The sequence below is a fragment of the Ursus arctos genome, unplaced genomic scaffold (assembly GCF_023065955.2).
Source record: "Ursus arctos isolate Adak ecotype North America unplaced genomic scaffold, UrsArc2.0 scaffold_14, whole genome shotgun sequence".
Classification (NCBI taxonomy): domain Eukaryota; kingdom Metazoa; phylum Chordata; class Mammalia; order Carnivora; family Ursidae; genus Ursus; species Ursus arctos.
The window spans coordinates 18,796,540-18,820,505 of NW_026622808.1; the positions used below are offsets into that span (position 1 = coordinate 18,796,540).

The following is a 23,966-nucleotide window of genomic DNA, read 5'->3' on the forward strand; positions in this document are numbered from 1 at the left end:
AAAGCAGGGCTGGTGTTGTGGGCAGGGCAGGATCCGGCAGAGTTCGTGGGTCAGAGACCCTAGAGCTGACCAGGATCTCCTGTTCTCTACCAATCCCTCACTTCCTCCTCTGTAGGTTGATGATGGGAGGTAGCTGGTCCCTGTAGCTGCCTAATGAGCAGTTCAGCTGGATAGTGTCAAGGGACAGCAATCAATCTATAAAGAACATCCCTGAGGATGTTTTGAATGGGGACTGTTTTATATCGACCATCGTCAGGAGGGGATGGAATCTTGTATGTGTCTTGGGTTGGAGGGTGAGACCCCTCCCCAAGGCACACAAGACACTTTTCTCAGAGGTGAGTCTGGTGAGTTAAAGAGCTGAGTAAGGCATGCATGGTGGGGCCAGGGACCACACACGGGAGACTCAGATGCTGTCTCCCTGTCCCCACACAACACTCAGCTTCTCGAAAGAAGCACTGAACAGATATTGACTAAAATATCCACTTGGAGGGGAGCCGGGTTATCCCCCAGTTCTGAACAACCTGCATGGCTAGATCTGGCCCCCAACTGGCCTGGATGGGGGCCGAAGGCAGGGTGGGAATTGGGAGATTTTCACAGTCTTCCTGGGGCACCTGGAAGGTTCTTACCTTCTCCATCAGCTGCCGCAGCTCCCGGCTCCGGCCATCTCGGGAGCAGGTGCTCTGTGCGGGGATCACAGCCGTGCAGATGCATTTCCCGTCAGGAGCCTGGGCCGAGGTATACAGCTGCCAGCCTTCCTCTGGGCTTTGGAAGAGGGTCTGCAGGGAAGTCAGGGGTCAGAGAGCGGGAACTCAGTGGGGGATTCACCCTGCCCATGCTGGGGGAGAAAGAGGACCCAGGGAAATGACAGATGCCTTGGAATGTGCTGGACCAAGTGCTGAATGCCTGATGCATGGGATCTCAATTCCTCTTCAAGGAAACCCATTTTGCAGATGATAAGACTGAGGTATGGGAGGTTAAAGAATATGGCAAGGAATTGAGGGATTCAAGCCCTTCCACAACACAGGAATTCATTCTCTCACTCATGTTCACATGCACACAACATTGCCTCCATAACTGTCAACAGAGCACAGACCCACTTGTACTGCCCCAAACCTGGGCCACCTTCTCTGCCTTCCCAGCACACTGTGAAACATGGACTCTGGATATAGCCCAAGGACCACTAGGAGCAACCCTACTGTGTCATCTCCCACCCCACCACTCCTCCTGAGAGGCCCAGATAAGGTAATGGCCAAAAGGTGACAGAATCCTCATAGGGACTTCCAGGCCCTCGAAAAGAAAGCACCACTGCAGACTCCTAAATTCAACTTCAAATCAGTTTATGATGCTTAGATAATTCAGTGATCAATCGTGGCTATTTCCCAAGCCATGCTCTTTGGAACATTGGCAATTTTTCCAGGCATGCTCGGTGATCAAATAAATTTTTGCATTGTTGGGTGAAGCAATTCCTTTGATGCAGGACTTATCAGAGCCCTTGAAATGCTAATGTGCATCAGGGAACTCCAAAAATTTCTACACTTACTAGAAAATATATAGTGAATGCCTATTTTATGCATGGTATAGGGTCTGGGATAGGGCTAGGTAGAGAGGAGTGAAGAAAACATCTGGTCGCTGTCCATGGATGGAGGAGACAGACATCACACATGTAACCCCACTGATACTTCTAGAACCATTCACTGCAGTAAATGCTCCAAAGAAAGTGCAAGGAGTTACAGGGGGTCTTCCTCAGGCTGGGGATTTCAGAGAAGGTACCCCAGAGAAGGGACATTTAAGTTGAACTTGAGGGATGAGTCAGCCAGGAGAAGGCAATAGGAGAGGGGACACTTCTGACAGCACAGATTCAAATAAATATCTAGAGGTGTTTGAGAAACATTGTTCAAAAAGCATTGAGTAATCACTGGATGGAACATGGTGGGCCCCGAGATCAGGCCCCCTTGAGCTTCCCCAGAACATACTGGACTTAGTCACAAGTCCCAATCTTTTTGTTTTATCAGGGCATGATGGTCTCTTTTGTTCAGGAAATATTTGGTAAGCTCCTACTGTGTGTCGGGCTCTTTTCTGGATATTGAAAACACAGCAGTAAACAAAATGTGCAAACATAAAAGCTCTTCTGGGAGGTTACGTTAGACAAAGACAAACATAGACAAGTAAATGTCAAATATTTAAAGGGTGATGAGTGCCACAGAGAGAAGTAATATAGGGAAGGAATGATGGGAGGGATGCTGTGGTTGGGGGTTGCAGTTTTAAGGAGGCCTGGGAGGGCCTCCAAGAAAGTGTCGTTTGAGTCCAGACCTGAGGGAGGGATGAGCCATGCAGATATCTGGGGATGTTCCAGGCAGAGATAAAAGCAGGTGCAAAGGCCCTGAGGCAGTACCGTGCCTGGTATGTTCAGGAAGCATGGAGAAGGCTACCATGGCTGGAGCAGAGTGAGAAAGGTGGTGGGGTGGGGGATGAGGGCAGGGAGGGGACAGGTCATCATGTTCAGGACCTGTCAGCTGTAGGAAGGACTTTGGTTATTCCTGAGGGAGGTGGGAGCCACAGAGGGTTCTGAGCAAGGAGGGAGGTCACCAGACTCAGGTGCTCACAGGCGCCCTCTGGTGGCTATGGAGGGAACAGACTGGGAAGCAAAGACAGGACCAGGGCCAATGAGACTGAATAGGTCCAGGTGAACAGGATGGGTGCTGGCCATAGAGGTGGGCAATGGAAGATTCTGGTCCTAACCAGGATGCGTTCCTATATACCTGCAAGAAATTCTGATAAAACCCAAGTGTTTTACAGAGAAACAAAGCCCCACAATAATTGTTCATTTGGACAGCTGTTAACTGATCGCCCCACAGACGCTGTTCCCATGAGCCGTAGCAGAGATAAGCCAGACTGTGAGTTACAAGCAATCCTGGAGATGCCAGCTATTAGCCCACCTTTTTTCTCTCCCACTCAATAAAATCTTTTTTTTTAAGCTTATTGTAATGTAAGCAAGTGATATAATCGTACAGATGAGCTTGACTCCTCCACTAATTTATAAGAAAAACAAACCATTCATAAGCGCCATCTGAAATGATTGTAATTAGTCATTCTTTGTGCCTTATGTTCACCCTTTTGAAATTGGGGGACCCCCCTTTTTACCAGTCCACGTCTCCTCCATGGAGCAATGAAGTCACCCACCTGCCCAGCCTTTCTTGCATGCAGGTATGATTCAGGTAGAGCCAACACTCATGGCTCCCAGGCCTTCAGTGCAGAAACATCCGAATCCCCCCGCCAAAGACTTCCTCTGGCCATCAAAGCCCACTCCACCTTTGCACTGGGCAGCAGAAGCCCCTCTCCCCCGGCAGTCCCCAACAGTGCCACATAGGAGTTAGTGCCGGATACCAGTAGCCCTCACCTCTCCGGTCGGAGGGCTCTGAGAGGCATGCTGCAGACGGTTTTCCAGGGGAGCCCACTGGGACCTGTGCTCCAGGTGCCCACAGCAGCGCCCAGCTCCTTAGCTGATCTTGCATGGGAGTCCGTCACTTCCCCTACCAGTTCCCAGCGGTATCACCTCCCAGGTGAACACTTGCACTCAACTCCTCCCCACTAACTCTGCTTCTGAGACAGTCCCACCTACGACAAGAAGGGGGGACCCAAGAACACCTTCCGCCTTGATTCCAGGAGAATGTGAGGTTAGCTTTGTCTCCTTTCATGACAAATCCGGTTCTTTAAAACAAAACAAAACAAAGAACTTGAGTCTAAGCACCCCCATCCGTGTTCCCCTGGCTCTGATCCCCCAGCAATTTGGACAGAACCCCCCCCCCCAAGATTCTCATTTGTGCAGAGACAATGCAGCCCGGTTCAACATAATTAACATCTCCTTTCTACAATTCCTAGTGTGTCCTTTGAAGCAAACAAGCCATTTTCTCTCAACATACGAAATATTGAATTGTAAAAGAGAAGCAAGATTTAAGTGGCAAGGAGAGAAGGCCTCCACGGCTTTCCTAAAATAATTGTCTGCGTTGGACGCACCTCGCTGAAGTGTTCTCTGCAGCAGTGTAATTAAATGCCTGGGGCTAGGCTGCCAAGTCTCAGCACAGCAGAGATCCAGAGTTTCACCTGGCAGGTTCAAGTTCAAATACACAGTCAAGTTCACGTCCCCGGGAGCCACTGGAAATGTCCTGGAAGGCTCACTGTTGGAGAGTGCAAATGCCAGTTCTCTGACTGGGTTTAGCTTGGAACCTCGGTCATGAACTCTTGGAGGTCACAGTCCTAGGGATAGAGAATGGCCTATCCTGAGAAAAATGCTGATAACAGCAGGTGTGAGAGCCCAGGAACTGTCCAGGTACAGAAACCTGCGATCAGGTGGCCTGTCCCACCTCAGATGTGGCAAATGAACTGGAGAAGCCAGCTGCTCTCTTGGCTGAGCTGCTGGTTCTGAGTTTAATATTCCTGCTAATGGGCTCTAAGCGGGTACGCTACATGCTCACGGAGCTGTTTCTCAAATTGTCTTTCCCGGCTGGGATTTTTTTCAAATACTTTCACCGAGGATGCTGTCCCAATTAAGCAGCAGTCCCCGTAACAGGTCCGGGATTGACACGCAGGAAAAACGTTTCTCGCTGTCACACACACGATCATCATCTCCGCCTAGAGCTCTGCCACCTACATCCTGGTTCCAACACAATTCCGGGTCCCTCCAGGGGTGGAGGGACATCTACAGATCTCGGGGCAGCCATCCGTGGAGAACTGGCTATGGGGGGGGGGTTAGCCATCAGGAAGCGAGTGAGCGGCTGTCTCTTAATAAGACAAAGATATTATTGCATTTGAGGCCGGGTAATTTAATCAGGAGGCAGAAGTGGCTTGGGGCTTATATATTTATTTGTACCCTGCCTTGTTCCAGAGGACTCCAAGCAGTTTACAAGGATATGTAAACTACCACACAATAGCTCCACTTAGATAGGAGAGTAGGAATCCGATGTTTCTGGAGGGCAGTCTGCCAATCCGGACCCAACGCCTCAAGGTTTCTGCATTTGCATTTAACCCAGCCAATCCCAGCGGAGGAATTGAGCCCAGGGGAATCGTGCGGACGAGCATGTGATCGCTACAAGGACGCTCATTAGAGCTTGGTTTCAAATTGGACCACTGGAACTCCCCACCTCCAGCTGTTGGACAGTAGGGGGCTTGATGTCAAAGCTTAAGGCCCAGGCACAGGAGGGAATACTATGCAGCCATGAAAACTGGAAATTAGCAGGGATTTTTATTGCCCTCTTCAGATTGGTCTTCTCTTCTAAATTTCTCAATCCTTTAATTTTTTTTTTTTTTTTGCAAGGGAGACAAGGAAGAAAGGGAAAAGTGGGGACATAGACAGAGCCAGAAATTAGGCTAAGAAAAACTCATCCCTTTAAAACCCGAACAACCAGCATATGGTCAGGCCATAAATTTGGTTCCAAGTTTCTTAGCAGCCAACTCGAAAAGGAAAAGCTGGTCATTTATGCGGTTCCCCGTGTCCTGAAACGAAAGCACAGCAGATGCTCAGGAGCGAGTTTCACTATTTTCGGTGCCGAGAACAGGCAAGGCTCTCTCCCACGATCCTCCCAAAAAGGAGTCCCTGTGATGTCACCAGCATCTTTCCCGGCCACATTCTCACACTGGGCAGGGGTTTGGGGTGAGCAAAATAGGTGAAGGGGATTAAGAGGCACAAACTTCCAGTTATAAAATAAATAAGTCCCGGGGATGAACAGCACAGCATGGGGAACGTGGTCAATCTATTGTAACAACATCGTACAGGGACGGATGGTGACTACACTTCTCGTCGTGGGCATTGCCTAAGGTATAGAATTATCAAATCAGTATGTTGTACACCTGAAACTAATATAACATTGTATATTTTTTCAATTAAAAAAACTTAGGACATGGGACGCCTGGGTGGCTCAGTCGGTGAAACGTCTGCCTTCGGCTCAGGTCATGATCCCGGGGTCCTGGGATCGAGCCCCACGTCTGGCTCCGGGCTTGGCAGGGAGTCTGCTTCTCCCTCTGCCTGTGCCCCTCCTCCTGCTTGGGCTCGTGCACGTGTGTGTGCTCTCTCTCTCTCAAATAAATAAATAAAATCTTTTTTAAAAACGCTTCTGACAGAAACAACTCATTTCCTTTGGCTGTTTCTTACGCCTACTCAGAGGGTAGAATAGAGGCAGGTGGTTAAGAACAGAGTCTGGGGGTCAGGCTGCCTGGGTTTATGTGCTGGCTGGGCCACTCGCTTGCTATCTTTCTGAAGCAAGTCACTTCTTCTCTCCTTGCCTCGGGTTCCTCATCTGGAAAATGGACACAATGACAGCTGTACCTACCTCACAGGGCTGCTGGGAAGCTTGAATGAGTGAATGCTCTCTAAGCACGAGCGATTATGAAAGTCATCAGCATGTAGTGAGCGCTATGTGTTTGCTGCTATTATTATTATTATTATTATTATTATTATTATTAATACCCTCATGATGCTAAAACCAATTCACTAACTTCCTGAAGTCAAAGTGGTCTGAGCTTGATGCAGGCACGGAGGTGAGACGATCTGGAGGAACTGGTGAGAGTCCCACGGGGCTGGGGCTGAGACCACAGGATGATGACCTTGGGGAGGAGTGAGCAGAGGAGTGAGCGAAGAGACGGGTGGAGAGGCTTGCTCCGTCCTCACCGCTATGTGGCGCAGTCGGCTGCTGTCCCGGAGTATCTCCGAGATACTACGTGACGAAGGCGAGTCCTGTCTCATCTTGGCTGGCCAGCAATCGGCATGTCTACACCGTGGCCCTTGTCTCTGGTCCACCCTCCAGTCTTCCTGGAACACCCGCTTTTCCCACCTCCAGGCCTTTGCCTTGGCTGGACCCTCTGCCATCAACATTCTTGCCCCATCTCATGGCCGGGCTAACCCTTCCCACTCCTGGGGGCTCTCGCGTAAATGTCTCCTCCAAAAGCAGCCTTGCTGTCCCTGCCCCATGTTACCCACCTCCCAAGGCATCCTGCACTGGCCTTCCCTAATACTTCCACTTCTTCCTCAATGTCAAGCATTGTTCTAAGCACTTTGTAGGTAGGCGATTGGCAGGCACTGTCATTTGGGCCTTTGATAGGGGAAGAAACTGGGGCAGAGCGTTCAGATCTCTTCCCCAGCCTTCACAGCCTGTAGTATGGCCCTGGCCATAAACGCAGACCATCTGGCTCCCCAGTCCACACCTCCAGACCATCTGGCTCCCCAGTCCACACCTTCCCAGTGTTCCTTCAAGGGCTCATCACAGTGGCCATTAGGACCTCATGGTTGTGGCCAATGGCTCAAAGCCTGCCTCTGCCCCTGTCTGCCTGGCTCATCGACTGCACCCCTCAGGCCCGGCACGCTGAATGTTTGTTGAATGAATGACTGGACAGTGGGTGGTCAGTGGGACAGAGAGCAAACCTCTTGACAGATCCACCGTGCGCTTCCCCTTCTGCCACCGAACGAGCTTTTGTCTGTCCTGAGGAGAGATCAGGCTGGAGACAGGCACCCGGCAGGCTTAGAAGCGCTCACGGCTTCTCCCTGACCGCCGGGATGGCAGAAGGGCCGTGGTGAATACTCAGGGACATGCCTGTCTGCCCCGTCTGAGCTGTGACAGGGGCTGCGTCCCTTTGGAGGGCTTGAGATAATAGCAGGCTGCTCCTGTCAGACTAGGAGACATTGGGCAAGTGCCCCCCGAGTGATAAGCTTGATAGGTCTTAAAGACAGTATCAGCCCACCCAGGCCTCCACAGCCTAAGCAGCTGGGGCTTTGCCTGTTCAGCCTATGGCTGGGGGCAACTGTGAGCCCATTCATTCATTCACTCGTCATTCATTCATTCCCTTCCTCCCATCTTGTCCCGAGCAGCTATCAGGCTGGCCCCACAGCACAACCTCTTACCCTCTGAAGCCACCCACGCCTTGGCAGAAGACCCCCAGCACTGCCTGAGCCCCAGTCAAAGCCAGTACTTACGTTCAAGGATGTCTTAGGCTCTGTCATCACAGCACCAACATGGACCAGTAATCAATGACACAGACTTTCTTGGGAAATGCGGGAGGAGACACAGTCTTTCAGTTCGACTGACCTCCCCCACTGAAGTCCAAGGAAGGTGTGGAGAAGGCTTGCCTTGCGCAAGTATTTACACACCCAGTCCATTCTGTCGGAGTGTGGCTCACACTGTGTTGGAACCACCATGAATCCCAGCCCTAAAAGTAGGGTTTATGGGCAAGGGTTTACATTAAGGCTAGGGATTCTCATACAAGGGTCACACCCGTCATCAGACAAGCTTGCTTTGAGAAAGTGCAAGTCCCCACCACGCCCGCCCCTAACACTCAGGAACACCCTATTTGAGGAGACCTTTCTGAGAGGGAACAAACCTTCTCCGAAGCCTGCTGAGTCTCCCAGGCCTCCTTTCAGATCTCCAATGACTCCTGAGCTCTTTATCACCCCAGGGCCTTTGCATTTGCTGCTTGCCACACAGTTGTCCAGGTGAGCCATAAAAAGGGCCTCCCCAGGGTAGATGCAATTGGCACAGACAAGTCAGAGCTCACAGGATTTGCTGAGAGGCCAGACATGGGTGGAAGGAAAGAGGAGGGAGATGAGCAATAGGGTGGGTGGGTGGACGGGGGTGTCGTTTACTGAGATGGAGCATGCTGGAGGAGGAGCCTGTGGCAGAGGGAGGGGGATGGACATCAAGAGTCTGGCCTGAGATGTGCGTTTGGGTGCTGCCTGCAGAGGGATGGGGTTTAAAGTCACAGAATAGATGAAGGGGAGGAACAGACACCAAGCACCCCCACTGAGCCTTCATATTTTATTTAACACTTGAGGGGTTGCCCTTTGCTATGGACTGAATGTTTCTGTGTCCCCAAAATTCGTATTTAAAACCCAACCCCCATGTGACGGTATTTGAAGGTGAGGCCTTTGGGACTGAGACTGGTGCGCTGATAAGAGGCCCCGGAGAGCTCCCTCCTCCCGCCTCCCTCCTGACCCGTGAGGACACAGTGAGAAGACACTGTCTATGAGCCAGGAATCTGGTTCTCTTCAGACACTGAATCCGCCAGCACCTCAATAGACTCCGCAGCCTCCAGAATTGCGGGAAATAACTCTCGGTTGCTTAAGCCCCTCCGTCTATACTTTGTGTGTTCTACAGCCCAAACACACTAAGACACTAAGCTGCTTTACAAACGTGGAGTCCTCATAGCCTCCTCTCACACAGTGACACAGGTACTAACAAGTGCTCCATTTTACAGGTGGAAAAACTGAGGCACAGAGAGGAAAGTCAGTTGTCTAAACTCATGTTGCAGATAAGTATCCAAGCCAGGATTTGGACCCTGGCTGGTCAGACTCTCAAATCCTTGCTCTTAGCCATGATGCTCCGGGGAGAAGAGTCTCTCCCACCGCAGAAGCTTGGCCGCAAGACCGACAGCTCTGATCCGTTCTCCCCTGAGAAGCCAGTCACTTCCACACTGAGCCCTTCGTGGCTCCAGGTGCCCTCCACATAAAGCCAGCCACTAGTCCTGCCCCGCGGAGCCCGGCTGAATTCTCAGCCTCCCCACTTGCTGGTGTCCACCCCACACGGTTACTTTAGCTCCCTTCTCCTGCTGCTGGACTTTCGTCTGTGCTCTGTCCTTTGCTTAGGACACTCCCCCCTCCCCTTCACATGGGGAAACCTGCTCAGGCCTCCGCAGGGTGGGGTGCTCTGGTTTCGATGCTTTAAATGGCATTTTTAGTATTGCCCCCCAAGACAGACACACACAGACTCCTGCGACCATGGGATATGCCTGTTCTATGCAAAGAGGGGTTCCTTCAGCACCACGAAAGTGGTAGTGCTAATAATAATAATTAATAATAGCAGCAGCAGCAGCAGTAACAGCTAACATTGGTGGCACATATCCTGTGAGCCAGGCCCTATTCCGGGTGCCTTGCAGCTAATTTCTCACCAATCCTCATAAGAACACTACGCAGTCGAACCAGAATAAATGCTCAATTTCTGGATATGCAGCTATCCTATTGTGAGTTCCTAAGCAGATCACCTGGCCTTTGTCATTTGGAAAAAGGAGATCAAAACTGTCCTCTGCTCCCTGAACGTGCACACACACACACACACACACACACACTCTTAAGTGTAAGCCGCTTGACAGCTTCCCCTGCTCTTTATGGTTGGGAACTACATTTCCCACACTGCCTTGCTCTCTGGCTTCCAGGAAGATGCAGCCAATGGAAGCATTCAGGGAAGATCTGAGGGCGGGACAAAGGGAGAAGCAGGGGTATTTCGCCCCTTGTTCTCTCCTGTGTTCTGGCCATAGCTACATCTCCTCTGTGGCTTCAGCTTTCACGAATAGTTCCACTCCTGGACTCTGTTTGTACCACCTTTTCTATCTGACCCCAAGTCCTAGGGGACAGAGGCTCTCTGCTGTTGCTAGAATAGTTCCATGTCCCTTGCTGACTTTTTCTAAATAATTTTTTTTATTCTGGAATAATTTTAGATTTGCAGAAAAGTTGTGAAGATAGGATGGAGAGTTCCCATACTCCCTCCACCCGATTTCCCCTATTGACAACATCTTATGTACCTACGGTACACTTGTCACAAGAAACCAACATTGGTGCACCACTATGACTAAATTTCAGACTTTATTGGATTTCCCCAGTTTTGCCACTAATGTCCTTTTCCTGGTCCGGAGTCCCATCCAGAATCCCACATTGCATTTAGTCCTCACGTCTCCTTCTTCTCCTCCTTCATCTCTTTGATCCCCCGTCCGTGATCGTTTCTCAGCCTTTCCTTGTTTCTCAGGACCTTGACAGTTTTGAGGACTAGTGGTCAAGGACTTTGCACATGCCCCACTGGCTTTGAAGGGCAGGAACCAGGTCTTAATTTCTCCCCGCAGTTCCCTGGCGCACCGCCCGATGCCTGGCACACAGTAGCTGCTTTATAGACACTTCCTAAGTGAATGAATACATGAATGGCAATCATTTATTTCTTTATTCTCCCACACCCCGTGTTCTGTAGGCATCCCTGCCAGAGGCTAGATCTAGAAAAGTTCACAGTGAAATAAAAGCTCTTCTCTTTTCAGAAGGGTTCCTTTTTGATCCTTTCTTTGTAGACATCAAGGATTCATTTCTTTAATATTTAGGGGTTTTTGTACCAAAGAGAAGCAGCTACATTTGCATCAGACATCTCATTTTTCAAGGCAAGTAAGAGAGATCTTTCCAGTAAGACGGGTTTCTTCCTTCCCAGAGCTGTCACTTGATTTCTGTGCTTCTCCCTCCCAGGCCTTTGGGCCGCTGGCAGGGGCAGGGTGGGGGTTTGGGACTCTGAAATCATCCACGCTTTGAAGTCCTCTCTGTCACAGCCCAAGGAAGCTTAATTAGAACCCCACAAAGTTGCTGAGACTGAGCCAGCCTCAGGAACTGGTGCAGGAGCCTGGCTGGTGATGGAGATGAATTAACAGCTTTATTTCCCATCCCTCTGAATGGCTCAATATTTGCCATGGGGACCTGGAGGCCTGCCTTTGGGTTCACAGAGTGTGCCCCTTTTCTAACAGTAGCAGGTCAAAAATGGGAACTCCCTTTAACTATGCAGGCCTGTGGGTCTGGCTGCTTTTTATTTCTCAGCCCTGGCAGGCGAGGCTGAACGCAAGGACATGAGGAAAATGCCCCCATCGAGGTCATTTGCCCCGCCACCACGGTCCCCGCTGCTGGAAGACACTGGCCCGGGTTTAATCTCTTGCCTGAAGTTTGTCTGAAGTAAAAATGAGCCTGGGTGAGGTTTCCGACACTTCCCTCGACTTACAGGAATTCAATTTCTAGACTGGGCATAAATTTGCAGCCATCACGCCCGCGGTGGGGGCTGGGGCTGGGCATATTGGCTGGGGATGGATTTCTGAAATCAATCCATCGGCGCGTGGAAAAGGTCGTCATGGGGGAAATTTATCTTCCGTGGCTGGCTGAGGCATTTCATGCCGATAGCCAGGGACGTCCCTGCACAAAATGGAGGTGTTTGCTGCGAGGCTCCCTGGTGGAGGCTGGAAGGAGGAAACCTTGAAGGCTGGATCATGTGGTCAGGAGGTGACAGGGGACCAACCTGCCAGCTAATAACGCACAGGGATAGCCAGGTGCTAGCACTGCCTGAAAACCCACTTCCACCGGCTCCGCATACGCCCTGGGGGCTGCAAGCTAATATGGGGTCCAAGCCTTTTGCCACTTGGCTGCATCTTTGACAAACATCCCGGGGTTTCAAGGAAGTGAATCGCAAAGGCATTCAGTTCCTCCAGCCAAGGTGAGGCCACAGAGCACGGTCATGGAGGGCTCTGACTCTGGAGCCAGGCACCCGAGTTCAAATTCCAGCTCTGCTGTGTGACCTTGGGCAAGTGACAGCCACCCCAAGCCTCCGTTTCCCCGACTGTAATATGGAGCTGAGAATAGGAGTGATGTTATTGAGATTGTTGTTAATATATTCAAATGGCTTAACACGGGCAATGTATACACAAGGGAGTGCCATAAAATTGATGATCGAATAAAAATAAGCAGATAGGTGCTGACAGGGAAACATACAAAAGCAGCCCAGGATCTGGGGGAACAGACAGTCTGCATTTAAATCCTGGCTCTGTGTTACCTTAGGCAAGTTACTTACCCTCTCTGAGCCTCCGTGTGCCCATCTCTCAAAGGGGAGGCGGGGTGATAACAATGCTGGTGTTTTGAGGGTTAAGGGAGCTAATATATTTGAAAGACAAGTGAAGGGGTGAATATAAAACAGTATGACAAGTGCCGAGCTGGGGGCAGTACAGGATACTGTAAGCAGAGGCTGACTACAGATCCTGGGTTTGAGGGTTCAGGGACAGCCTTCCGGAAGAAGCCATAGCCAGACAGCCTGGATGAATGGGCAGGAGTCAGCAGGGTGAGTGAGAGGGTTCTAGGCAGAGGGAGCAATGTGGGCAAAGACCTGGAAGGGAGAGAACTGGGCATCCCACAAGTATTTTTTGAGCACCTACTATGTGCTGGGCACGCTTTACGCACTGGAGACAGAGCAGCAAAGGAGACAAAGATCCCAGGCCTCACGCCAGTTCCACTCTGGTAGGCAGAGGCACAACACACTCGGAAGTTGTGCAATGGAGTGCCGAAGCTCAAATCAGGAGGTGGGAGGTGAGCCGGGAATTCTGCTAGTCTGTCCAGATCCTCTCTCCCCACTCCTCTATCCTCTCTGTGCTCTGGGAGGCTGACCCCTGCAGCCCTTGCCTTCCGGAACCCCATGCCGTCCAGCGTTTGGTGGAACCCAGTCAATGACAGCAGCCATAGGAGACAGGGGTGCAGAGGAGAGAGAGTTTGGCGGGGGCAGCACAGTTCAGCCCGTAACCATGTGTGAGTAGGGAAGGAGCTGGTCAGGAACATCATGGAGGATGGACTGGCCCGAGCAAGACAGAGGCAGAGAAATCCACCAGATGAGCACATTGGAGGGCTGACTTGGCCCATCCTTGTGAGTTTTCCAGAGCTTTCAAAGAAATGAATCTCAAAGACAGAAAACAGCTCCAGCCGTGAGACACATCCTCCTCTCAGAGGGGAGGGGGCAGTGACAGCCACCAGGGTCACCGGAGCCCTTTGTTAGCGAGAATGGGCCACTTGAAGGGAAATCGATCCCAGCTAAGCTTCGAGCAGCTGCTCCCAGCCAGCGCTGCCAGAGAGAGGCCCTTTGCCCCTTCTCCTCCAGGTCTGGGACGGGAGCCAGCAGGAGCCTGAAAATTGTTCTGCCAGGTGGCAGGTCCCAGAAGAGCCTTCAATCAGCATGCATTGTGGTGTCCATCCCAGGTGGCATTTCAGCATTACCTCCAGCCTCGGTACTAAGCACAGACCAGCTTCACATGTAATGATTATTATTGTCCTCAGCCTTGCCAAGCACTGCCTGTGTGCCAGGCACTATGCATGCACAGTGCATGTGCGAGGGACCTCTCAGTGTCACTTTCTAGCCACGTGACCTTGGGCAAGTGACTTGAACCTCATCGTGCCTCAGTTTCCCCATCTGTGAAACAGGGTTGTTGTGGAGGTAAATGAGTGTCTGTGAACCATACAGACTAAGAACTGTGTAAGGTGAGGGAGGAAAAGTCGAGAGGTGGCGCCTGATATGGAACAGAGAGGAACAGAGGCCATGCTAGATGTTTCCACGGAGGGAATTTAATATGGTGAGTGTGATACTGAGGAGCCAGAAAGGCTGAAAGAGGTAAGTGGGGGGAGTGAATGAACAAAAGAATAGTAAATTCAAGAAGCTTCAGAGCTGGCGGGGCAAAGGGAGGAGGGGTGTTACCAGAGCCCAGGAGCCGGGACCACTAGGCAGGAATCGTGGCCACCTGAGTGGAGGATAGGTGGGAGCTGGACCCAGGGAGGAGACAAGGCCACAGCCTACAGCAAAGAAAGGAGGGGAGAAATCCTCTGGCTTCTCTCTTGGTCCCACCTCCAACTGCCAGCGCAGGCTCTCATTGGCTGAACCAAACAGGAAGCCAGTGAGCAAGGGAACTTGGGAGATGTAGTTTTCAGGAGTCAACTGCCCTGTGATACAGAGAACAAAGGAAGGGCAAAGAATAGATCTCAGGAATACCAGGTAATTGACCAGCCCACAGGACTGTGGCCCCATGCCGCCTCTCCCTAAAGTTGTCTCAACCACCAAGCTACAAACTTACAGAGCATTTGCTCAGGTCAACAACTGTCCCATTTCATGCCCCACATTAAGTCTGATGGGATAGTGATGATGCTGGATCCTTCTTGTCCATAGTTAAGAACTAAGTTTAAAAGTCACCTCCTCGGAGAAGTATTTCCTGATTACCTCCTTAAAGAAGCCCTTTTCTGTCCCCATCTCCCTGCCTGCCACTTGTCGTGGTAGACATCTTACTGTACACATTTGTTGGCTGGTGTGGTTCTTTCCCACAGGGAAGTAAATGTGCAAGTACAAACTCCTCACACCTTGGCCACTACTATGTTCCCAATGCCTAGAACAGCACTTGGCACATAGTAGGTGCTCAATAAATGTTTGCACAGTGTTTTTTACAAAGCTGCTTCTTTATATATTAAGTGGTGGGGCTGGAATTACAAACACAGGTCTGTGGGGCTATATGGATTCTGGTGTTTCTACTCTGCTGCCCTCCAGCCAAATCCCAAGACTCTCCACTCTGTGCCTCCTTCAGGGCTGAGAGTAAACATCACCGCCTCCAGGAAGCTGCTCCATCCCTGCAGACAGATCAGAGACCCCTCCCCTGGTGTGTCTCCATAGTTCTCTACCCCTTACCTCTCACAAGGTTCTTATCTTTTATACCTTCCCTTGCCTGGGTGGGCGTCTGTGTGCCCTACTAAGCCGTGAGCTCCACAAGGGCAGGACTGGATCTACTTTCCCACTGGGGCCCCAAGACCAGCACATGCTGGACAGAGTAGGCAGGCCTCATCAGGATGTGAATGAATGAATGAATGAATGAATGCCTCCTGCACACTCCAAGTCCTCCATGGGACTTCTTTCTCCCACACTCTGTGCCCACCCTCTCTCAGGCTCACCTCCCTTCTTCCCCCTTCCTTCTCAGGGTGGGTATGAGGGCTCTGGGTTTTGAAGGAGTCATGCGGTCTAAGGCAGTTGGGGGTAGCTTGGAAGCACATAGACCCCCAGAGCCTAAAAACTTGAGTTCAAATCCTGGCTGCTCCACTTTCTAGCTGTGTGACCTTGGGCAAGTGATTTAACTTCTCTGTGCATCTGTTTCCACATCTGCAAAATGGGTAGCAGTGTCTTTCGATAGGACCACGGGAGAATTAAATGAGCTGTTCTGACCAGTTCCAGGGCAGTATCTCTTCCTCTCAGTTCCCATCTGCAATTCCCAGACAAGTCTGGGAAGCAGAGGGCTGAGTCTCTGGCAGTTAATGAATCCAGAAAGGATCTCAGCTGTGTCAGGGGAGCCCTGGTGCCAAGCTGGCCTGGTTTTCATCCCGAGAGAGCTGACGACAGGTTCTGGTGTCAGACATCCGCGCTATGATTGGCATAAATGCCTGGTGCTCCTGTGACCCTGTTCAATAGAGCCTGGGGTATAGGAGATGCTCTTGGGTCTCTGCCCAGATCTCCTCACTGGGCACACCCACCCCACAGATGCTGGGAGTGGGAGCTCACAGCTAGCACCTGTGACCTTTTCTGGAGACCTGCCCTTGGCTTTGGGGAATCACCACACCCTGGAGAGGCCTGAGAGGTATCCCCCACCCCCAGGAGCAGCCAAAACTGGATTGACACAGTGGTCCAAAAGCCCACCTCTCCACAGTGCAAGTTACATTCTAGAGGCACTGCCACCCCCGTCGAGCAGGCCAAGCCTGGAATTTACCTGAAACTGCATCCATCCCCTCCCCACTGCTGCTTCCCTTACCCTCCACTCACAATTAATCATGTGCTCCAAATCCCTGACTCAGGTTCTTGAGAACCCAACCTAAGACGGAGGGGAACAATGAACATTCAACCTAAGGGTGTCTATGTGGGTGTCCCTTCCAACCTCACATTCACACCCAGGCACCAAGTTCTGTCATTTCCACCTACATGTGCAATCTGCCTGCCAATACTGGGAGCAGCTCTGGCTTCAAAATGCATCCCGAGTCCTGCCCAGTCCAACCAGTCTCCGTGTGCAGCCCCCATCACTCTTCGGGGCTCGCTCTGTTGCATTTTCCACATAAAAATTCACTACCCCCTGGGGCACCTGGGTGGCACAGCGGTTAAGCGTCTGCCTTCAGCTCAGGGCGTGATCCCGGCGTTATGGGATCGAGCCCCACATCAGGCTCCTCCGCTATGAGCCTGCTTCTTCCTCTCCCACTCCCCCTGCTTGTGTTCCCTCTCTCGCTGGCTGTCTCTATCTCTGTCAAATAAATAAATAAAATCTTAAAAAAAAAAATTCACTACCCCCGATCCTGCATTAAAATTTATCTTGTTTCTTGTCTCTCTCCTCCATGATACTGTCGGCTCTCCAAGAGCAGGGATGTTTATCGCTTTGCTCATCACTGTGTCCTCAAACTAGAACAGTGTCCAGCACATAGTACGTGCTCAATAAGCATTTCTGGAATTAAAGACGGAATCTTTGAATGCATTCACTTACAGACAGCTTTAATCACGTCTTTCTCGTACAGCTTTACAATTTCCAATTCTTTTACTCACTTCTCCCCATCTCAACAGTCATCTCCCCAGGGAAGGTGCCTCTGCCCTGGTGCCGCTGCTGCCACCCTGGGTCCGAAGCAGCCAGAGGGCGCCTGTGAGAACCTCAGGCCATATTCTTCCTCTGTCTAGAACCCTCCATGGCTCCCACCTCCTCTGGGCAAAATCCTCGCCACAGCCCACAGGGCCCCGCACGATCTGCCCCTTCCCTCCCTTCCCTGTCCCTGCCCCCCTGTCCCTCTCTCCCTCTCCCTCACTCTGCTCCAGCCATGCGGGTCTGTTTCCTGTTCCTGCAATGCCTCAAGCCTGCTTCTTCCGTAACAAGTCTTCGCACTGTCTGTTCCCTCTGCCTGGAACGTCCCTCCACCTCCTTCAAATCTTTACTTAAATGTCACTGTTTCCAGAGCCCTTCCCTGGCGGCTCCCACCCCGGTCAAAACTACAAGTGTCTCAGCACTACCCACCCCCTCTCTACCTTACCAACTTCTGATGCCTTTGTGCACTGACTGTGTGTATTATCATTCTTCCCTCCAGAACGCCAGGCAGGGATTTTTACCTGTTTTTGTTCACTGCTATGTCGCCAGCACCTACAATAGTACCTTGCACACAACAGGTACTTGGTACTGGTTTGTTAAAATTCTGCACAAACACGCCATGAGGTAGGGACTCGAAGTGTCCCCCTTACACAGATGAGGAAACCAAGGCCCAGAGGGGAAGTCATGGGTCAGGGAGTGGGCCCACGCGCTGGGGCCACGGCCGTTTCCGTGGTGTGCAAGATTGTGTGTGACTGTGTGTCACGTGTGCTGGTCTGAGCCTGAGGGGTTGTATCTGCCTGAACATGGACACAGGAGGCTGTTCGGACATGTTCAAACAGATTTTGCATGTGAGTTTCTGCGTGTGGAAGGGAGGCAGCAGGCCAGACCACAGGCAGGTGCAAACGTGTGTCTGTGTACTCGCTGTGGGTGTGCACGGGAGGATGGGAGTCTGTGCAACCATAGCCAAGCTGTGTGCGTGTGCGTGTGAGTCTGTGTGTGTGTGAGTCTGTGTGTGTGTGAGTCTGTGTGTGCGCACGCGCACGTGTGGGGTAGCTCTGAGAGGCTTGGATGGGGTTGGAACTGAACTTGAAGAAATGTGGTGGGTGAGGGAAGAACCCCATCAGCCACAGGCCTGTTATTTATAGACGGATCTTGGTTCATAAATTCCAAATGTTTTTTTTTTTTTATCTCTCTCACTGCCAGGCCCCTATAAATATTCATGAGCTTCCTGCCTTGGAATATTTAAGTAGTTGAAAGGAGGAGTGGGTGGACCATGAGGGGAAGGAGAGGGTCTCCTGTGGTGCTGGGAGGACATGCGGGTGGGGAGAACGGGGGTCTCTCTGGATTTGCCTTCTCCCCTCCGGGCTCCCCTTCCAAGCTGCAGCTGGCAAGATGGGGAAGGTTCTCAGCCAATACAGAGATCTCCCAATGCCTATTATTATTCTTCCCCAGTGTCTGTGGAAAAATACCACCCACTCCGGGGGCAGAGAAGGTGTCTGTGCTGTTTTCTCAGCTCCGGCTTGGAAACTCATTACCCTGGGACCCCCGGCTCAGGAGGGAGGGGGGAGACCCCTCACATGTGCCAGGAGGCAAAGGAGCTCTGCAAGCAAACCACGGGGAGGGCATACGCAGCCCCCTCCCTGGCCCCAAGGAGAGGGACGGGTCACAAAGATGGGTCCATACAGGAGGAGATCAAGCGTGCGTGTGTGACTCTGCAGGTGTGAGCGTGCAACTCTCTGAATGTGTAAGAAACTGTGGCAGTCAATACAACTGTTCACAACTTTCCCACTGCTTCTCTTTCAGGCACATGATAGCGTCGTGCTTCCCCGGTGTGGCCCTGTGACTCCCTCTAGCCAACGTTGTGTGAGTGTTAGTGACTTCCCGGTGACAGCTTCAAGAGCCAGTGCATGATTTGCCACGTTCCTGTCTCAGCAATTGTGGAAGTGTGTGTTGATGAGAAGCCTCTGTCAGCTGGCGTCCCCAAGTGACCACACAAGGCAGAGACCCCTGTCAACTGCATGAGCTCATTTGAAGAGTGACATAGATGTGTGGCACGTCTGTGTCTGTGTGGCCGAGAACATGCAAGTGTGTGAGCACCAGCGAGTGTATGAAATTACACATATGCACGTGTAAACCAGGGATGAGTAAGAGTGTGCAAGACTGTGGGGGAAAGACTGTGAATGTGAAAGGCAAGGCACTGCACTGCACACCTCCAGGGGGCGCTGTTCTCAGAGCACACCACTCCCCCTAGAATCATGCCAACGTCACCAATATGAAAGTGGGACGCTGTGTCTGAGTGTGCTGCTTTGGCCGGCTGACTGTGTCTGTGAGACTGTGATGCGGTCTGTGCACGTATGCACAAGGATTTGTGTGTGCCTGCTGTGTCACTGTGTACATCTGTGCAAAGCATGTTGCTGTGTGTTTGAGGCACAGGTGTGGGTTTGGTGCTGTGTGTGTGTATGTGTGTGTGTCTGCTGCAGTGTGAATGTGTGAGCCCCTGGCGTTATGTGCCTGTGTGGGACGTAGGGATTGCTCTAGTCTGCATCACAGTGGTCACAGTCAACATGGAGGGAGGGACAGCCACCCTGGGCATTCCCAAGCTGTCAGCTCTGCTGAGCATGTTTCTAGGCTCATGGGCCTGTGCTGGCTCAAACTCGGGTCCTAGGATGATCTTACATTGGAAAATAAAATTCATGTCCCCTCATTCATCCTGGGACATGCCATGTCATTTGCAATGGCCATTAATCACAGAGGTACTCCACTTTGAGGGAAGAGTTTCAAGTAGGGAGATCCCCACAAGGCAAACCTGCTCTCCCTCAGCTCCCCCAAGATAAGCCAATTTTCTGTCATCCTGAGCTCTGCTCTGGTCTATCCCAGGACCTGGGTTTGGCCTTGTCTATCTCAGGTTTCCACCATACCCACATGCACTCAGGACCTAGATTTGTTCCTGGTCTCCTGGGACCAGGCTTATCTTTGGTCTATCCCCGGACGCAAGTTCAGCCTTTGTCTACCCAGGGTTTGGGCTGGACCCTCATCTGTCTCAAAGTCAACCACAGAGTATCTTAAGACCTCTGGGTAGTATCCCTGTTCTGTCCCAGGACTTGAACTATTCCCGTCTTGGAACCTGAGTTGAGCCTGGTCTTTCTCAGTATCGGGCTCTACCTTGCCTGAGCTTGACCTTCATAATCAGCTGAATAACCCATTAGCTGAAGCTTCCTCTTCCTGAGCATCTCCCCAGTCTTGGAGCTCAGGCCTCTGAATGTCCACTGCAACTGATTGTTGTGTCCCAGGATTAACGAGGGTAGGGGGACTTTATTTTCCAATGCTATTACCTAAAAGTCATCAAAGTGGATTTTATGGGTCTTTTTCAAGGATTATTACAAGACTTTCTTGATGCGCTATTACAAACGGCATTAATCTCCAAGAATGGGGGACTTTATGAGAACCCATCACAAATCTTACCTCGTAAATACTGGAGTTGGACATCTGAGCTCTCTCTAGGCTCAGAGGCCAAACCTCAGGCTAGGAGTTCAAGAGGGGACTTTGAAGAAGGCTTTCTTCATGGTTATGTAGCACGGAGAAGGCATACTGTTGTGGGGCCCCTTGAACTAAGCAGAAATATTCTAGACATTCTCCATTCTCCTCCAACCTTCCCTGATTTCCCAGGGAAAATTACAGCCATAAAATGGAATCCCTCTTCTCCTGTCATCTTGGTCCTAAATTCCTGTTACAATGGAGGAGCTGCCCTTCATCCTAAGGTTCATGCAGCTGTTCTTGTTTGGTCCTTTTCTCCCTTCTTGGGAGTCTTACACAATCAATATCCTGTCTTTGTCTTGCATATTCAACTTCTCCCTTTCAGGCAGAACTTTCTCATTAATTTTTAAATGAACTCAAGTCTCCCCTATTAAAAAACCAAAATGCCTTACTTGATTCCTCCTCTCATCTGTCTCCCACTTTTCTCTTCTTCCTAGTTGCCTACACTAACCCCTCCTCCACCACTCTGACCTAGTTTTTGACCCCATCATATCACCAACACAGCTCTTGCAAAGTCCACCAATGGCCTCCACGTTTCTAAATCCAATGGACACTTTTCGGCCCACCATCTTTCTTGACCTCTCAGCAGGATTTGACTCTGTTGAGTGCTCTCTTTCTTGATACATTTCCTTCCCTTGGACACCATGACACATGCTTGCATGCTTCCCTCCTACCTCAATGCATCTCCTTTTTCTCTTCCTCCACCTAGCCATTAAATGTTACTCTAAACCAGGGAATCTCAACCTCAACACTAGTTATATTTTGGCTGGATAACAATTCTGTGCCCTATAGGATGTGTAGCAGCTTCCACCCACTAGACACCAGAACTACCCCCTCCCAGTTGTGACAATAAATGTCTCCAGATATTGCCAAATGTCTCCTGGGTGTGAAATCGCATCCAAGTTGAGAACCACTTACCCTTGCCAAAGCTTCCATCACCACCTGCATGCGTGAATGTCCTCAGAACTCCAAACCCATATATACAGCTGACTCTTTGACCTGCCCCACTTTGGATGTCTCAAAAGCATCTCAATCCCAACATGCTCCAAATGAAATGCAAGAGCTCCTCTTGAACCTAGTTCTCATCATCTTCATAGCACCTTCTCCTCCCACTGCCGCCAAGTCAGAGGTTCAGATGTCCGGGCATTATCCTCACCCCCATTTCCATTCCCTCATCAAGTCTCATTGATTTTAACTTCTTGATATTTTGTGTTCATCCATGGCTCTCCAAAAATTTTTTTTAAGATTGATTGATTGATTTGAGAGGGGGGCAGAGGGAGAGGGAAAGAGAATCTCAAGCAGACTCCCTGCTGCATGAAGCCTGATATGGGGCTTGATCTCACAACCCCAAGATCATGACCTGAGCTGAAATCAAGAGTCAGACTCTCAACAGAATGAGCCACCCATGCACCCCGGTTTTCACCATCTTTATCGCCACAATTGAGTCCAAATGGTCTACTCTCACAATTCAGAAAGTCTATTTGGTCTACTTTTTTTTTTTTTTTTTGACAGAGAGAGAGACAGCGAGAGAGGGAATACAAGCGGGGGAGTGGGAGAGGGAGAAGCAGGCTTCCCGCTGAGTGGGGAGCCCGATGCGGGGCTCGATCCCAGAACGCTGGGACCATGACCTGAACCAAAGGCAGACGTTTAACGACTGAGCCACCCAGGCACCCCAGAAAGTCTATTTGGTCTACTTTGATCCACCTTTTCTCTTGCCAGTCCACTCTACACATGAGAACCTCAGGGAACTTTCACAATGCATAGCTGATCAGAACATCCTCCCAATTGAAACCTCATTGGTAGATTCCCTTTATTCTTAGGATACAGATAAAACTCCTTAACACAACCACAAAGCCCTGCAGGTCTACCTTTTACTTACCTCTGCTTTCATCCCACACAGTCTTTCCCCGCCAAGGTCTTCTTTAATCTGTCATACTGTCTACACTTTCTCTCACCTCAGGGCCTTTGCAAAAGAAGTTCCCTCTGCCCAGAGCACCCTTTGCTCTTAGCTTCAGATCCCAGCTCTTGCTTCCTCCAACCTTCCAAATTAGATCAAATCCCCTTATTAGAAGCTCCTATAATACCAAGGATCTTTTCCTGAAAGCTGTTATCACAGCTGCCACTTATATTTATTTGTGAATATTTGATTATTATCTGTCTCCCCATTTTGAAGGATGACCCATGTACTCTGTCTACCTAGCCCACCATCTTCTCTCCTGTGATGTACATAGTAGGTCCTCAGAAGTACTTGTTGAATAAATACATGGATGGAAAAATAGCCCTACTGTTTTCAGGATGAAGTTTGAGTGTCTTCCCTGGCATTTGAGGCTCTCCATCACCTCGAGGACTGAGCTCTCAGTCTATGTAAAAGGTCAGGGCAGACACCAAAGGGCACAAGATGCCAAACGGAGAATAATAATTCAGCAGAAGCAGGGAGATGAAGACAAGGGATGACCAAGAGAATAGAAGTCCCCCTGGGAGGGGGGAAATCTTGGGGAGACACTGGCTTTCCATAGAGCACAGAAGGGGGTGCAGACCATTCTCTCTTCCTGGCTATTAAAAGGCAAGATGACCCTGCTGTCATCTGGTCTGCTCTGGTCCCCCCTTCTTTTAGAAATTCTCCTTAGGGGGAGCCTGGGTGACTCAGTTGGTTAAGCATCTGCTTTCAGCTCAGGTCATGATCCCGGGGTCCTGGGATCAAGTCCCATGTCGGGATCCCTGCTCAGCAGGGAGCCTGTTTCTCCCTCTCCCTCTGCCTGTCCCTCTGCTCATGTTCACTCTCTCTCTCTCTCTCTCAAATAAGTAAAATCTTGAATGAAAGAAAGAAAGAAAGAAAGAAAGAAAGAGGAAAGGAAAAGAAGAAAGAGAAGGAAAGAAAAGGAAAGAAAGAAAAGAAAAAAAGAAAAGAAAAGAAAAGAAGAGAAAGAAAAGAAAAGAAAAGAAAAGAAAAGAAAAGGAAAGGAAAGAAAAAAAGAAAAGAAAAGAAAAGAAAAGAAAAGAAAAGAAAAAATTCTCCTTAGGCCTCATGTTTCTTTCCAGCTACCATCCCATTCCTGTGTTCCTTTTTCTCACCCCTCACATGCGATCCATCAGCAAGTCCTGGTGGCTCTACTTAGACATGTGCCAAATCTGCCCACTGCTCACCATTCTGGATGCTTCTCTCCTGGCGCGGCCACCACTGGCTTCTGCTTGGACTATTGCAGTTACCTCCTCCCTCATCTCCCTGCTTCCACCCTCACTCCCTGAAACCCATTCCCTAACAA

At 50.5% G+C, this 23,966-nt stretch overlaps 1 protein-coding gene across 2 annotated transcripts in view; it reads right to left on the bottom strand.

The window, feature by feature from the left end:
* The window catches only part of OLFM2 (olfactomedin 2), a 59,586-nt gene that overhangs the window by 4,235 nt on the left and 31,385 nt on the right, over positions 1–23,966 (bottom strand). For both annotated transcript variants that reach the window (XM_026481350.4, XM_057311511.1), the window contains exon 2: positions 627–776. In XM_026481350.4, the coding sequence (XP_026337135.1) occupies positions 627–776 (150 nt within the window). The remainder of the gene's footprint in view (positions 1–626; positions 777–23,966) is intronic.